Below are 16,462 nucleotides of genomic sequence, written 5' to 3'. Positions count from 1 at the left end.
ACAGCTCCATTTAAGAAGGTTCTCTATCCCTACCTCTAAAAAAGAATCGTCACTGGTTTCGCCATGGTTTATTGGAAATGGCTTGCGCCCATCTGTTGAAAGAAAAAGTGGGATTGAATAACACATTTATAAAATAATAAAAGCTTCATTTTTTCCAGCTAAAACTATTTAAACAGATCTTTTATACTTCACTTTCCAAAATGCTATCTCATTTTTCAGGAAGTTCACACACACAGCTAGCTGTTCCCTAGTCTCTCCACTGCTGACTGCTTCTACCAGTACCATTATATATAGTCTGTTGCTTTTAAAATATAATCCAATCAAAATGATGAAATATTTTTCAATATTTAATTTGAAAACTTCAAAGCTGTAAGTTGCTGTTGGTTTAGTGCTGGTATAGTACTTCAGTTTTTTAAGTAGAATAGAAAAATTTCAGCTACACTTGATGGATTTACACAGACAGACAGCTGTATGTCTGTGGTGTTTGACAGCTGTGCTCAGGGACTCCACAACAGACCAGAGTAGCAAATCCACCATTCTGAAGAGTCTGGCATCACAGAAAATGTCTCTGTCATTTAAAATAAAATAGCACACAAACCCAACAGCTCTAAGTATTTTCACAGCATTTAAACAGGATTGCCTTGGTTATTTTTCTTTTATATTTTTTTTCTTGCATTTCCAATAGAATAATGCTTGTCATTCTCAGCATTTAAAAAAGAATTTCATTCATATAAATATGTTTCAGGTTACTTGCAACGAGTTAACAGTATGAAAACTTACGTCAGGTTGTCTTAAATATTTGCTAAACCAAAATCACTTTTGGCTCTGTCTTTCCTGTAAAAGGCATTTCCCTTCCCAAAGATGCCACCAAAGTTGACAACACTTCCAAACTACATTTTCCATAACTAAAAATAGATTTGATGTTAGAAAACATTTGGATTTATATGAACAAGATGTTGTTCATTATTGTAACTACCATGGCTGAAGATACAAGGCAAAACCCTCAGAAAATGCCAGGGAAACAGAACTGAATATCGTGCACTGTTGCAAGCCAAGTTTACTCTAATTTTGGGGCTTTTTTGTGTCCTTATTGGCAGAACAACATTTTAATTTCATGTGCCTAAAAATAACGTGTTTTCCATGACAGGAACATCATATACATTTAATATCCACGTGCTTCATTAGCATTTTCTGCATGCCAAAGCCCACATGCTGCCCACACTGTCTGAAGCCAGTGAATCAACTGAAAAACCTTCTATTTTACTACTTTTAAGGTGGGGGTTTTTCGCTTCCTTCCACTGGTACAGACAGAAGTTATTTTAGGAACAAAAGAAATAGTACTATTGATATTCCACTGTACAGCAGAGCTAAATGCCTCTTGTCCTTCTAATTTTTTATTTTTAGGAAAAATTCAAATGGGGCTTCTCTCACATCAAACCTACAGAAAATGGGTAAACATGCTCATCATAGTATGTACTCTGCTTTTTAAGCAGCATAAATTAATGGACAATGAAAATGTATCACAGAAATAGTGGCACACAACCAAAAAAAGTGAAAGTCATCCCTTATGCCTTGAAATCTAGAGCCATAAAATATTTATTGCATCCTACAGTACTTTCCTTTTTGATCTAGTCCACTGACACATAGACAGCATCATTAAATACAAAAATGTGTGCCTATTGGTTATGACTTATCCCTGGTAATACCCCTTAGATCAACTTAATATTAACATAAGCACTTCTTACATATTGCTTATGCCCCATGCTGTGTGATTACTTATCACCTGTTAGGGGCATTGCCTAATTACATGCTGATTTTCAAAAGATGAAAGTCTTATCAACATAAAATACTGCAAAAATTATGTTAGGAAAGATCAGTGACTTGCAGTTTTTAAGTGCTGATCTGCTTGCTGGATTTCTGAAGAGCCTGCTGGAAAACCTAGTTGCCCAGCAACATATTTAAGATTGGAGTCATTAGAGAATAGCTGAGCAAAACTAAGTGCTACACAATCTGAACAGGGAAAAAATAGCTGTATTTCAAAAAATAAGGACTACCATTGCACAGTTAACTGTCTACTGACCACAAAAAGTAGAGGAAAAAATACTAGACTATTACAAATAAGTTGCAGAGTGTTAGTATCTCTTAGTAACCTGACTACATAATTTGAGTTTAAACATTATCACACTGCTTAGTAATACAGCTAACATTTCTGAAGAGGCACACAGTTCATTTAATACTTCCACAAGTAGTTCAGGAACATAAAAATGACAAATGTCCTGTGAAAATTTCAGTTTTTATCCATTTTTCTTGCTTCCTGTCCTTATAAATGCCCATAGAAGTTTGGATGCAGTCTAGTATTCTGCACCACTTTATCTCAATAGGATGGAGTTAAGGGAAGGAAAACAGTAAGACCCAAAAAAATCCAAAAAAAAACAAACAAAAAACCCCTAATAAACAAACAACACCCCCCCCCCCCAAAAAAAAGCCAAAAAACCAAGAAGGCTGCAGTTGTTTGAAAGAAATTCCCAGACCCTAAGATGGAGCTGAAAAGAACCTAAGCCCAACATAACATCAAGAAATCTCTTCAGAAACTTTGACAGTTAACAGCATCACTACTTGAATTTTTTTCTAATTCAGAGAGTGGATAAAAATTGTTCTTACCCAATTCATAGAGATGACCACCTACATTAACTAATGCAATAAAGTGAAGATCTACTTTTTCATCTATACTTGGTGCCTGCAAGACAAAACAAGAAAAAAAGAAATTGTGTTTATTAAACTCTTATCGCTATATGATTAATGAGCACGTATCATCATAATATACAAAATACCTGGACAAAAGACATCACAATTGGGAAGCACATTCTGGACTTAAACAGAACGGCAGAAGTCAAGTGAGGAACATTTTGGAATACAAAGGAACTGTCTGCAATGCATGTATCAGTAAGAATCCATGCTTTAAAGTACCTGGAAATATTTCTGATTATAGCTCTACATAAAAGCTCTATTTTTCATTACTGAATTAGAAGTAAAATCAGCTCAATTACATAAACATCAAAAAAAGACTTTCATATAAATAACAAATCCTTCACTCATCTATCTCCCATAACAAAGTGGTGCAGGACTCAACTCTGAAACTGTAATATTTCAGAACTGAAAATATTCACTGGTCAAAATAATTTTTTTCTTCATAAGCCAACCCCAGTTAACCAGTTTCCTCTTCATGGGCAGTCAAAACAAACACATCTTAGGTGGGGAGAAAAGATAATAACCAGAGGTGCCCAGACTGAATTTTCCAAGTGGTATCATACTCATTATACCCAGTAAGGACTGAAGTGCAGTGACAGCACCAAGTGACACGACATAAAAAATGGTCACAGTTAGTAAAGATCTACCTAGCTCAGTACCGTGCTGGCAACTACAGCAAGCAGCAAAAGCTTTTGCAGAAGTTTGTGGGCATGCAGAGCATGGTGCTCCTCCAACACACGTTCCCAGCACCTGCTGAGCAGTGGTGTTGGAGCCTGTGAGCCAGAAGATCTATCATCACTTCTGAACCAAAAGCTCTGTCACCACTGTTATGTTCAATAGCAACTGATGGCATTAATTCCTTATCAGTCTGTCCACTCTGCATCTGAACACAATTTAAGATGATATTGTTTTGAGCAAATTGGAAAAAGGACTTCAGGTTTTCTTCATTATCAAAAATCTGACTAGTGTGAAAATGTATTTCATGTAATTTTCTTCTAATTTTTTAATTACTGCTAGGTTTACATGAATTTTCTAAAAGACTCCAAAAATGTAAAAACTTGCTAAAAACAGATTAGAGTGTAAAATAAGTTGTTGAACCTCAAAGTCATATCATCTTTTAAGGACTAGGTTCAAAATTTCCTTTTTGATGATGGCCATGAAAAAAGACTTTAAAAGATGATATAAATTGAAGAAACTTGGCAAACAACCAGAACAACAGAGTGAAGGACAAGAAGTCACCACAAGTCCTTCAAATACATCAAGAAGGCAAAAGAACACAGCACTGTGGAGGAACTGCCAACAGCTTACAGAACTTCTGCACAGCAAGCTCAAAAATGAGGAAAAAAAAAAAAAAAAGAAAACAAAAAACCACACAACTTCCCTTCACTCTCATTTATCTCCATGACCAGTTAGAAGTGTGAAAGGCACAAACACCCTGTTTCATCACTGTTTCAGAGAGCCTAGAATGGAGAAAAAGGCATTCTGGCCACTGAAGATGAGGCATCTATCGAAGGGGCAAGAGGATCTTTCCACCAGAAATTCAAGCAGTGAAATGGCCTTTGATAATTTTGTTTCACAGAAGGCCAAACTGAGCCAGGACTTAGCGAAACCAAACAGCCCCAAGAACTTGACTCCTCCAGCTGCAAACTTCAAAGGACCATAGGCTTCCATCAAACCACACAAAACACCAGGTAATGTCCAATGGCACCTTGTTGTTATTGCTATAGACCACCCAACTTTTTACAGACATCTGAACTGTAGTGCTACGAAAGGGTGCAGGCAGGCAAGGCTGAGCATGCTTGTCAAATCCCACACTGTCACCTAATTCCCTTCATAGACATATCACTTCACAGCTGTTCACTTATCAATTAAACATATCAACTAAGAAATCTGGGTTTAAGAAATTTCGGGGTTAGGGGGAAGACTGCTGCCAGTTAGTGTCACTTTAGGAAAGAGGTGGCTTAACAATTTAAAGCCTACATCTAAACATACTCTACCTGGGCTCAAGGTGACATGAAGCAGGAGAGTACATCACTATTTCAGAGGACTTTGAGATGTTCAGGAGTTGATTTTTACCACATTTAGAAACAAAATATAGTTGCCCTTTTGACCATTTTGGGTGTTAAATTCTTTGTCAGATTCTAATAAACACCCTTTCTCTAGAGAGGCACCATTGGCATGCTTGGAATGCTGAGTCTATATATAGAAAGAAGATGAAAAAGCCATCAAAAAAAGCATGATTGACTTTTCATAAAGTTTACTTAGGGACAGACTCCTATAGAATCCTGCTGAGTTTTTGTACAAGACTAATCTAAATAACATGCTTTCACTGTGCTATTGCCATAACCGTGAGAAATATTGTGTTTTTACATTTTTAATTCTCCAACCTTAGAGAATGAAAGTGTCATGCCATTATTAAGTTTTCTATCATATGTTCTAGTGTACGCAGTCTCCTTCCATTAAGATTAGATTTCATCTAATCTACATAGCAGTTGATTTTTACATTTCTTGAAAAATTAGGATTTCAATAATTTTTGACAGAAAAATATTTGCATAATCATAAGCACAGCGAAACAATAGTGTCTGAACAGTCACAATGACCTAAAACTTTGTATTATAAAAATCTGTTGCTTATAACTTAAGCAAACAAGTAACTGGATTAATCTTTCCCAATGTGATGAATCTGATTCAAAATCCCTCCAGCCCTCCCCTCCTTAGGGGAAAAAAACCCAACACATCCATATGTGTGTAAGCACACTCAAACACAGACAGATACCACATGAAAAGCCTAGTCATGCCAATTTCCTCTTCACTGGGAAGCCCTAGAAATTCTAACACTTGAACCAGAAGACTTTAAATTTCAAAGCAATGGAAAAAAGTGGGAATGTCAGCTCCAGGGAGATGTCTTTTGTGGTCTCCTCAAAAAGCTACACCTTTGGCCAAGTTTTCAAGTTTCTAATAGTGTCTATGTGAATGCTTAAAAGAACAAGGAGCATAGCTTTAAGAAGTCTTCCTGCACATTCATCATGAAGTATTGCTTAGAACAGTTACAGAGGACTTTCTCTTGATTGCTCTTCTTGTCAAAGACCACAGTAACACAGACATCAATCAAGCGCTCAGATGATCTGTTCCTCTAGACTTTTTCACTTAAAAGCCCAGTCAGTGTGCAAAAGGAAAAAGCACATTTGAAGGACCACATGTGTGTATGAACCACAAGGAGAAAGACATGGGAGTCTAAATTATGTGATTGTCTAATCAGGATTTGGAACTAACCTATGGGATTCAAGACTCATTTTTCAAGTTTTCTGAAGAGCTGTCATGCTGCGTACTGGAAATTCATACTTCTTTCCTATCCAGGAAAGAAAGGAAGAGGACGAATAACAGCACCTTGAGTAGCTTACAAAGCTTATGTTATGGTTGCAATCATAGTACAAGAAGTAAATTTTGGTAGTTTGGGTCAGTAGACATAATTTTTCCAATTTACTTCTCCAAACTAAAAACATGCTGAAAAGTAAAAACCAGAAGACTCAAAACTGATTTAAAGAAGAAAAATACAAGTTCAGTGCTCAAAGTGATGGTTCTGAGAACATCATCTCAAATGTAACTTCTTCCCAAGGAACTAAGGTAACATTCAATGATAATAACACAGAATATTTTCATGAATACTCAGCTGCACACACAAAAGAGACAGCCAAGTTTGTCTTCCCTCTAATTTTGGATACCACATTAAAAGCACTTAAATATCAGAGTCCCTGTTTGTCAGAGGATTTGACTGCCTTCTCTGCTAACCTGGACATTCAAACTGAATAATAAGCAAGTGCTGACCTTTGTGAGAAATCAATTCAAATTGACTTGTCTCAGGTCAATACCCATTAGTTCATGCTATTGAGAACCTCTACATTTCTTCCTCTCTTCGCTAGCAGGTATCAAATCTATAATTAAAACCGCATTTCCCAAAGTTTTTACAATATAAATGACAACCCTTCCTATGCCTTCTTGTACTAAGAAATTCCTTTAGTTTTATCTTTCACCAGTGCATGCTGCCCTCTCCTCGTGAACTGAACCAGTCTTTCTAGTTGTTGCACTAACTTTCAGAAGAAACTCAGTGGTACACCCTATATCACTGTTTGCCCAATCATATCAGCCTGTCTAATAAAGTATATGTCATCACCTGTACGGTTTATCTTGCAATGCACTTAGATCATTTTCCCAATCTAGAAGTTGGTATTCCATTTTCATGCATTTGAAATCCTTTGAAATCATTTGAAATCTTCAAATGTTGCTAAGTCAAGACATAACTGTTTGTTAAATTTATGTGCAACTGGTTTCTTTTCCTAAGAACTTAATTTCTGGGACAAACTTAACAACAGAGAAAAAAATGGTCTTGCTCTCATGAATCCACTGAACAAGCCTTACCACACCCTGTTTAAAATGTATTTATTAAAGACCACATTGTAAGAGCAGATTCAGTGTTACATGACAGTTTTCAGGCAATTTCTTCCAATTATATCTTGTATTTTTATTATTCCCTTACGCTTGCTTTTGAAAGGAAGAAGCAAAGCAAGAAGCCTCACAAACCAGTTTAGAAGAATGCTTAAATGCAATAAGGTAGTGACTGGGAAAGGAAAAAAGTCACTTGGTGTTAGGTCAAGAAACTGGCATCAGGAGTCTGTTAAGTTATGGAAGAGTACTGAAGACTGATAGGGAAGCGACAATTTTGCAGAACCTTCAAGAATAAAAAAATTCCAATTGAAAGATCATGACAAAAGCATCTGCCGTTTTAAGAGAAGAAAAAACCTTAGAGGTTTATCTACATAAGGCATTACAAGAAGCCAAAGAAAAACAGATCCAAAAAAGAAGACTACTAGGTATGGTTTAGATTCAATAAATTCTGAAGTAAAAGGGGAAAAGTGATGCAATTGCTGTTGAGTAGATCAGACATCTGTAACTTCTGTTTTGCAGCATGGGATGTGCTTGGGCAAACATACTGTGTAGGACTGTGAAAGGCATTTGGGTCTCAGTTAAAGTACTGCAACTAGAACAAAGACCATTGGAATGATGGTCACAAGTTTTCAGTAAGACTACTTCTGGCTTTTTCTCACAAAACAGTGACATCTCTATTCATACTCAATATACTGCAGTGAGTTTGACATATAAAAGGCAGCAAAACATAAGGCAAACAGAAACACTAAAAGAATAGATGATCTGGAAGAGAAAGTGACAAGGATGGAGGTAAAGTCAATATTACTAAACAAGCATGCTGCTAGCTTATCTTAAAAAATTGCCACAACTACTGTCATTTATCAGATTTGTACTGAACACTTCAGGACAGTATTTTCAATTTTTTACCCTCTCCTAATGTATGTTCTTAACTCATCTAGAGACGTATTCTAAAAAGATGTATTGGGTCTGGCAGAGATGGAGCTCATGTTCCCAGAGCAGCCCTCCCAGGGCTCAGCTTTGCACTGGTAGCTGGAAAGGGGCTGGTAACACCCCAGTGCTGTGGCCACTGCTGAGCAGCGCTGGCCCTGCATCACTGCCCTGTCTCCAACATCTCACCCTCACCAGCAGGAGAGGGGTGGGCAAAATCCTGAGAGGGGACACAGCCAGGACAGGTGGCCCAAACTGACCAAAGGGATATTCAGTACCATATGAGGTCTGCTCAGCAATGAAAGCTAAGAGAAAGGAGCAGGAAAAATGGGCAGGAATTAGTTATTGTGATATTTGTCTTCTTGGCCAACCACTACACACACTGAAAACTGGCTTCCCAGGAAGTGTCTGGACATCCCCTGCTGATGAGAAGTACAGAATAAATCTTTTGTTTTCCCCTGTTTTCATGTGAAGCTTTTGCTTTACTGAACTGCCTTTATCTTTACATATGAGTTTTTTTCTCTTATTTTCTCCCTACTCTGGCCTGCAATGGAGGGGAGTGACAGAGCAGCCTGATGGGCATCTGGTGTCCAGCCAAGGTCAACCACCACTGAAATCAAGGAAAGTTTTCAACTAGGAAAACTGCTTTTATTTAAGGAGTCCAGAAAAAGCCTCCCAGCAGCAAAACTTTTGCTTTAAATTTTGAAACAATCTTATTTCTCTTTGTCAAAGTTCTAGTGGTAGAAATGTGCTCAGAACTACAAGAAAGTTCAACTGCATTTTAATCACAATATACAGGATGTTCCCACCCCCTTAAATTCAAGAGCATAGATTTCTTAACAAAAGCAATAATAAAGTGCTCATACATTTCTCATACACCGGCCTCATGCAACGCTGAGCACTTCAGTCTCTTTGTACACCTAGGAGAATATCAGAGCTATACTAATACTACTTGTTGACAGGACATTAAATACTACCTTGTCATTCAAATTTTACAAAGAAAACGGAGACAGCTTTATTGCCAGAAACATTGTCTGGTTTCTTGCATATTAAACTAATTTACAAAAAGTGTTCTTAATTTTCTTGTAAGACACCTTATACAAAGGTGTAAAGATGAGAACAATACTTTTAACATATTGGTAACATTTAGTTACCAATACATACCAGTATTTATCAGTATTCACTAATAAATCTTTCTGTATAGGCCTTGCAATTTTAATTTGTTGGATGAAGACAGGACATCAGGGGAATTAGGGTATAAAATTTTAAACCTTTTAGCAGCAACCTCCTGCTTTGCCAAATAGAGTTATACTGAAAGCCAAACTAATTTTCTGAACTTTCTAAAAGCAAATGCTCACTACTAGTGGATGAGAACTCATTTTTAGACATTTTCTGAAGTTAACAAAACTCTCAGCTTGGTTTCCTGCATAATGACAACAGATTATGCTGTAATGTCTTAGTTAAGTCATTGTTTATTTACTGCTGAAGTAAACTCATGATCAATTAATGCTTTTGTTCTAGGCAGGCACACTCAAGCTCATCTTCTTCAATAAGTATTTTCTTAACAACTAGCATAGATAAGTCAAATTCAAACAAGATCCCAGTTTCAAATTACAGAAACATGACATAGAATTTTCCAAGGGTTGCTAAACAATAAAATCCCCAGGTAAAATGTCAGATGTTTGTCAATGTCAGCAAAACAAATGAGGGGTAAGAATCGTGAGTTGGGAAGAATTTAAGTCTGTACTTAACTTCACACCTCCTGAGATCCCAGAATATTTAACTAGCTCCAAATGATAACATCAAGAGTGGTCCATAGTTCTGAATATTACATGAGAGCTAGATACTTAATAAAAGCAATTACTGTTCACATACTGTTCACATGAAGAGAAAAGAGTCTGGGAAAAGGCCTCATCTTAAGATATTTATCAGGATGAAAATAAAAAAGCTATAAGGAAGTGGAAGCATTTGACACTAATTTTTAATAGCAGTAAAACATTAAGGATTTCCACATGTGCAAAGACACATCTGAATGAAAAAGAAAAATATTTGGACCACAGCTAGAGTAGTTATTTCACCTCTGTAAAAAAATCCACATATCTCAAAGAAGAACTTCCAGGAACACAGGTGAAATGTGATCAATATCAAAGAATGATAAAAACAAAATCAATGTCCCAATTTTGCAATTAAGAGCATTAACTTCTAACAGCAAGATTTATTTTTCTATTCGTGTATGCATTAGAAGTATGATCACTCCTTAAAAGCAGGATGAAATAGCACTAAAAGACTCTTTTCAGCTCAGTGTTTCTGCTGGTGGCCATCAGGCCATTTAGAAACATTTGCTACTCTGTACATATAATTTTTTTCCAGATTTTCAAGATACATTTGTGGCTGGTGAGTGAAGGAGGAAAAAAGTTTAAGTATTTGATGACAAGCTTTTCTTATTGGAATTTCTTTCCTTTCAACTACAATGTCTGCGTACAAAAAATATGAAGAAACCAGATGCCAAGTGAGAAAGTAACCAGCCCCTGTGACTAAAGGAAACATTTTATCATTACTGAAACACCCAGGGACCACTAAGCAAGAGTTACGGAAAGAAAAGGAGACTAGGTTTAGGATATGAGAACTTAAAACCAGGTCTCAAACACAGAAGAAATAATATCACGTGACAAAAAAAAAAAATAGAAGCCCCTTGATTTAGCAGATCCAAATGAAAGATCATGAAGATGAGGTGAAAAGAAGAGGCTGGATGTGGAGCCTATGGCAAAAAAAAGCGCCAGTCTATGAAAGGTAAACTTCTTCTATGCTTTGAAAATGATTTGGCATATGTATGGAATCAAAAATACCTGGACAGCAAAGCATGGAATGATGTACTTTTGCTGTCTGACATGGTGGAAAGGGAAAAAATAAACCAGGAAGAAAGAAATCTTAAGAATGGTTGAGAAAAGACCCCAACAAAACATGATGCCTTGAAGACTGAAGCTACATGGCAGGAGGCCAGGGGTGTCAGAGTAAGAAAAGACTGAAGATGGACTACACTTACAACAGAATGAAGCCCAACAGATGGAAGGCGTATCAAGGGCCGCCACCGACGCAGACGGACTGACGGACTGGGAGCCTTTGCAGGACCTACATGATTACGTTTTGCCCAGGAGAGGGATGCAGAGTGACACAAAGGTGAGGCCTTCGTTCTGCTGTGGCTAACCTGAGGCTGCGATGAGCATGGTGGTGAAGACAGCGAGGACGATGACGACTACATAAACATTAAAAAAGAACATACTTAGCCCACTTAAACTTGAAAAAGCATCCCTGCAACTGCAGCAAATAGCAACTGCAGAAATGTCCACTACTGAGTATAGTGTCCTTTAACTGCTCAAATCACACAGATAATAATCAAGAATGTGTTGATTTTGAATGAGAAGATGAAAGAACATTGCAAATAAGCAAAGACATTGTTCAAATCTGAAGTTTATAGACAGATAAACTAGAGGTTATTCACACCCAGGGAACTTGACAACATGAACACAAATTAACTGACTCATTCCAGAGACAGAGTGTTGGAAAGTGAGGAGGGAGGGGATTTAAGCATCACTTAAGAGTAGAAATCATTAAGAACAGAGAAAGAATCAGTTTTGCCTACAGCTACAAAAGCTGTGAGCAATAGTTCTTTGGCAATTTGAGAAAGCTAGACTGTGCTGCTCTGGGATCTAAGATGAATCAAGTAACTATGGCAACAGAACCCAGAGTTTCTTTACTGTTCCATGTCTAACATAAAAGGAAAGCGAAGGAAAAGGGAAGCTTACCGTGGTGAGGTATGCAACTTCCTAAGTTTTTCACCTATTCTTCTAAAATAGCAGGCCAGTGGCAGTACTGCCATTAACACTCAGGATCGCTTTAGTATCCGTGGAAGCAGTGGGACTATGTTAAACCATTCAAATTGTTACTATTAGAAGAAAGACCATAGAAGTATTAAAAATGACTCTCAGCTCCAACTGACAAAGTTATAGTAAATATATTAAGACCAGAAAGGACCATTGTGATGATTTAGTTTTGATCTTCTGTCCCACACAGGCCACAGGACCAACCAAGTTCAAGTTTTGCTTGGATCAGAGAATACTCATAAAACAAAAACAAACATTCAAGCTTAACAATTTTTTAACTACTGAAAAAAAATCAGAACAAATAAAAAATTCAATCAATCCTGTCTATAGCTACATAGAGACAATAAACAGCATATTCACACAGTTTACTAAAATTCATAATGAATGAAAATGCAACCTTCTTAGTCCGGTTCAATGATGACAAAACATGAACAATAGATTACATTATTCATCTGGCCACGATGCCAAACCAGGAGCTCATCTTCAGCATTTCATCCACTATTATCTTGGAATATATAAAAATTCCCAGTGTTATCCAGAGCCTCTCAGAGAACCCCTTGCCTTCTGTCAAGAAATGAAGTTAATCTTTTGTGCTAATTACACAGCTTTTATTTGGCCTCAGAAAAACACTCCTTTATTTGAAGCTAATCTAAAGGGCGATCCAGATTGTCCTGTGTTGATGTGCTTTAATATCTGCTGATCTTTTTCCACCATCTGTAAGCTTTGAGGTTTATTTTAATATGAGAATCATGGTTTGGATCACAGAATAATGGTTTGGATTGGAAGGGCCCACCTTAAAGATCATCTGGTTACAACTCGCACATGGGCAGGGACACCTTCCATTACACCAGGTTGTTCAGAGCCCCACCCAAATCGGTCTTGGGCACTTCCCAGCATGAGTCATCCACAACTTCTCTGGGCAACCTTCTCCATTGCCTCACCACCCTCACAGAAAGGAATTTTTTCCTAATGTCTAATCTAAGCCCACTGTCTTTCAGTTTGAAGCCATTGCCCTTAGTCCTGTCATGACATGCCCTTGCATAGTCTCTCTTGAGCTCTCTTGCAGGCTCCCCTCAGGAGCTGCAATCTGGTCACCCTGCTATTGTCTTCCATGTCACTGACAGACTACTTGATAGTACAGGTCTTAGAACCAATCTCTGCAGAGAGCCACAAGCTAACACAGTAATTCATCACTGATACCCCACCTATCTGCCCTGAGACCTGCCAAGTTAGGGCAGGCAGAATACAAACTGCAGTTCCTTAAAGTATGTCCCAAATGGTGCATTCAATGGAATGACACCAGTAGGGGCTGTGAAAACCAAGCATTAGATAGCTTCTCTGTAAAAGAATTATTTTCACTCTTATTAGTCAAAATAAGACTGTAGTGCCAGTCAAAACTATTTAGTTTCTTTGCATTATTTATTATTTTTGAAGCAACTAATCTTAGTTCTCTTTTTTTTTCCCTATCAAGAGTGGGACAATGAATCGGTTCTTTCTGCTCCCATATTGCTGATCTTAAAGAAGGAAGATAGGGTTAGGGATTTTTCATGAAGAACAAGCATCAAGTACAGTAGAAATTGTAAAGCTCAAAGACATGGAACTTTACTGTCTCATACCCTGTCCAGAGGACATAGTTTTCCACAGGGTTGTCACAGTTTGGTTTTTTCCTTTAATTTCAAGCTTTCTGATTCACCTACATCTCAGTAGCTCCTAATAAAAGAGGACAAAACTAGAAAACCTCCAATCCAAAAATGGAACTACATGAACAAAAAGGAATTCAGCAATGACAATACTACTACAAGACAAAAAGTCTTACAATAGCTTAATGGCTATTACAGTTTACCCGTACTACTGACTGGCTTTTTTTCATATTCTTCACTTGAAGAACTGATCTAAAATGGGATGTTTTATGTTTAGATAACATATCCGATCTGTTAAAAACTATCTGTTCTCAGCTTGCTTAAGAAAATTTTAAAAGTTGACTGATGAAAGACTGCTTCTAGGATTCCTCATAGTCCACAGACCTTCCAGTGCAGGGAGGAACCTGTAAGATTAGAACCTGCTGTCAGGCAGAAATTTAAGAGCTTTGCTGACTAGACAGCTCATGATAAAAGGCAAGAGACACTAGTATGTTTTACAATTTTGTAAGCTGCTGCCATCATAACAGACAGGATTGATAAGTCTTCCAAGAATCTGAATTGCAGTATCTTTTTAGTGAGAAACAGTTAAAAAAAATTGACTGGAAGCTGTTAAACTGTATACTTTTGCTCTGAAAAAAATCCAATTTTTTTAGGACTCCTGTATAATTACTGTGAAACCATTTATAAGATTTTGAACAATACAAAATTTAAGAATTGTTTCACAGTACAGGGATAGCTACAATATTGAAAGATTTTCTTTAGAGAGCCCTGTTTTAATTTTGCTACCATTTTTACCACAAGTCTATACTTCTACCATTCTTCTACATTTTACTTCTTTGTTTTCTGGCCAATATTGCTAAAATAATGAGAAAATATTAAAAATACCCCTTGCCTGAATGTAATGAGACCAAGAAATACTTTAGCTTTTCAAAACTGAATTTACACCATAGAATGCCATTTAGGGCAATTAATATTTTAGTATTTCTAGTTAGTATTTGTCCTGATTTTCACTTCCATTCATTTAATCTTTTTATACTTTATTTCCTGTACGAGTGGGTCCCCTAGTGAGATCAACTAAGAGAACGAGAAACTTCCTCTCCATTGAAAATATACTTTTGCATCTGTAAGAGTAGAATGTGGTAATTCTGGAAAAGCAAACTTAATACCGGATTAACAAGCTAATTAACAAGGCTGTAATAACCAGAAAATTCTATGCATGGTTTTAATAATAAGCACAAATTAAGCTATGTGAAATGAGGTTGTTTTAAAATGAATATTAAAAAAATTAAATTAGAATTACATGTCAATATTACTATGAAATTAATGTTAAATATACATCTCCAAAAAAAGAATACCATTCATACATTTCACATTTAATTTAAAATATGGGGGACAAATCCTAACTTGAAACACTCTATTCAAACAAAATTTATTAACATCTAGAAAATGCAGAAAAGAGAGAATTAGTCTGACTTCACAAGAAGAGAAGATCACAGGAGCATACTCCTGTGCTGAAAATTATAATAGGTCAAATATCTGAAGTGCTAAAACAAAAGCCCTGAAGTAGAATTGAATGTTATTGTCATATAAGCCAGTAAGCACATCAAGTTTATTGTCTGAAATGCAAAAAAAAATACATTATAAAGAAGTTAAAAGCTTCATGGAGTAGGTCCAGAAAATGTTCAGGCAATTACCATCTGCCCCAATCCAAAACTCGCTCCTATATATAGCTGTTACTAAAATCTAAGATCTAAAAGGAATCATATACAAAGTTTGTCAGGCACCAGGAGCTGTGCATCTGCACATAGCCAAGAGTGCCTAAGTTTGATAGTGCTGAAGAGCTCATGGCTTGGTACACACCCAAACCGGTCAGGGATCTGTTTGCTCATCTTGTTTGTGGTACCCAATCCAGCAAATTATTTCAGTCCATGTGTAATGCACTGAAGACCTGACAGGACAAAGCAGCATCTGGTATTGCATGACCATTTCCAAACAGAAATACACATTATTGATTAACTTGCTAGTGGCTACACAAATTCATCTGTCTGGAAACTCAGGTTTAGAGCTTCCTTGCAGTGGGAAGTTCAAGCCCATGCTACCTTCCTCTTTGGAAGCTTCCCTGCCTATCAGCTCACAACCTGTGCTGGGACAGGGGCTTTTCTTCTTTCCTCCAATCTGAGGTTGTGTCACTGTGCAGAAATGCCAGCTGCGCTGGGACAGAGATAAAATGAGCTGTAACTGCATAACAACATGTCTGGCAACATGGGAAACAGAAGGAGATAGCATACTTTCAGTCCTGGTCATTGTTTCTAGGCGCAAGCCTGGGATCAGAGGCCCTGGCACATGTTCTGCATCTGCCCGGTTGCATTGTTCCATAAGGGTTCAGGGACTCCTCCCAACATGCTGTTCATTACACAGTTCCCATACAGTAATCCCTGGAGCAGAGATGGGAGAAGGTTGAAGCAACAATAAAATGTACAACTTTTCCAGCCAAGTGGGCAATATAAGGGTTATTACAGCTCTAAGATTATTCTCAGAGAGGGTGTACTTAGTATCTATCAATCACTTCTCCCCACCACCTTCTGAAGCTTTGTTTTTCTTAAATAACCGCTCATAACTGAATTAAATACAATATTTTAAAGGGTCTGTATTACAGTTAAAACTAAGTGTTCTTCTTCCTTAGTCATTACCATTACTGGGTTTTTTACATGCATATTAAATCTATGTATCCCACTGTCTGAAGAAACCCTCTTCCTCCTCTTTCCTTCACAAGGGTTTTAAATTTCTCAACAGCATTTCAAGCCGATGTTGGTGGTGGTGGTG

The 16,462-nt window shown here is 37.2% G+C and overlaps 1 protein-coding gene across 3 annotated transcripts in view; it reads right to left on the bottom strand.

The window, feature by feature from the left end:
- UCHL3 (ubiquitin C-terminal hydrolase L3) overlaps positions 1-16,462 on the bottom strand; it is a 42,427-nt gene that overhangs the window by 2,113 nt on the left and 23,852 nt on the right. The window contains exons 7-8 of one of the 3 annotated variants that reach the window (XM_059839153.1): positions 2,662-2,737; positions 34-92 (exon numbers count right to left, since the gene is read on the bottom strand). In XM_059839153.1, coding sequence (XP_059695136.1) covers positions 34-92; positions 2,662-2,737 — 135 coding nt within the window. Of the gene's footprint in view, positions 1-33; positions 93-2,661; positions 2,738-12,114; positions 16,075-16,462 lie in introns of those variants that run through there. The other 2 variants (XM_059839155.1, XM_059839154.1) reach the window with 2 other exon arrangements.

The sequence above is a fragment of the Haemorhous mexicanus genome, chromosome 2, assembly GCF_027477595.1.
Source record: "Haemorhous mexicanus isolate bHaeMex1 chromosome 2, bHaeMex1.pri, whole genome shotgun sequence".
NCBI lineage: Eukaryota > Metazoa > Chordata > Aves > Passeriformes > Fringillidae > Haemorhous > Haemorhous mexicanus.
Note: the sequence above shows the minus strand (reverse complement) of the source record. Positions and strands in the feature narration are given on the sequence as shown.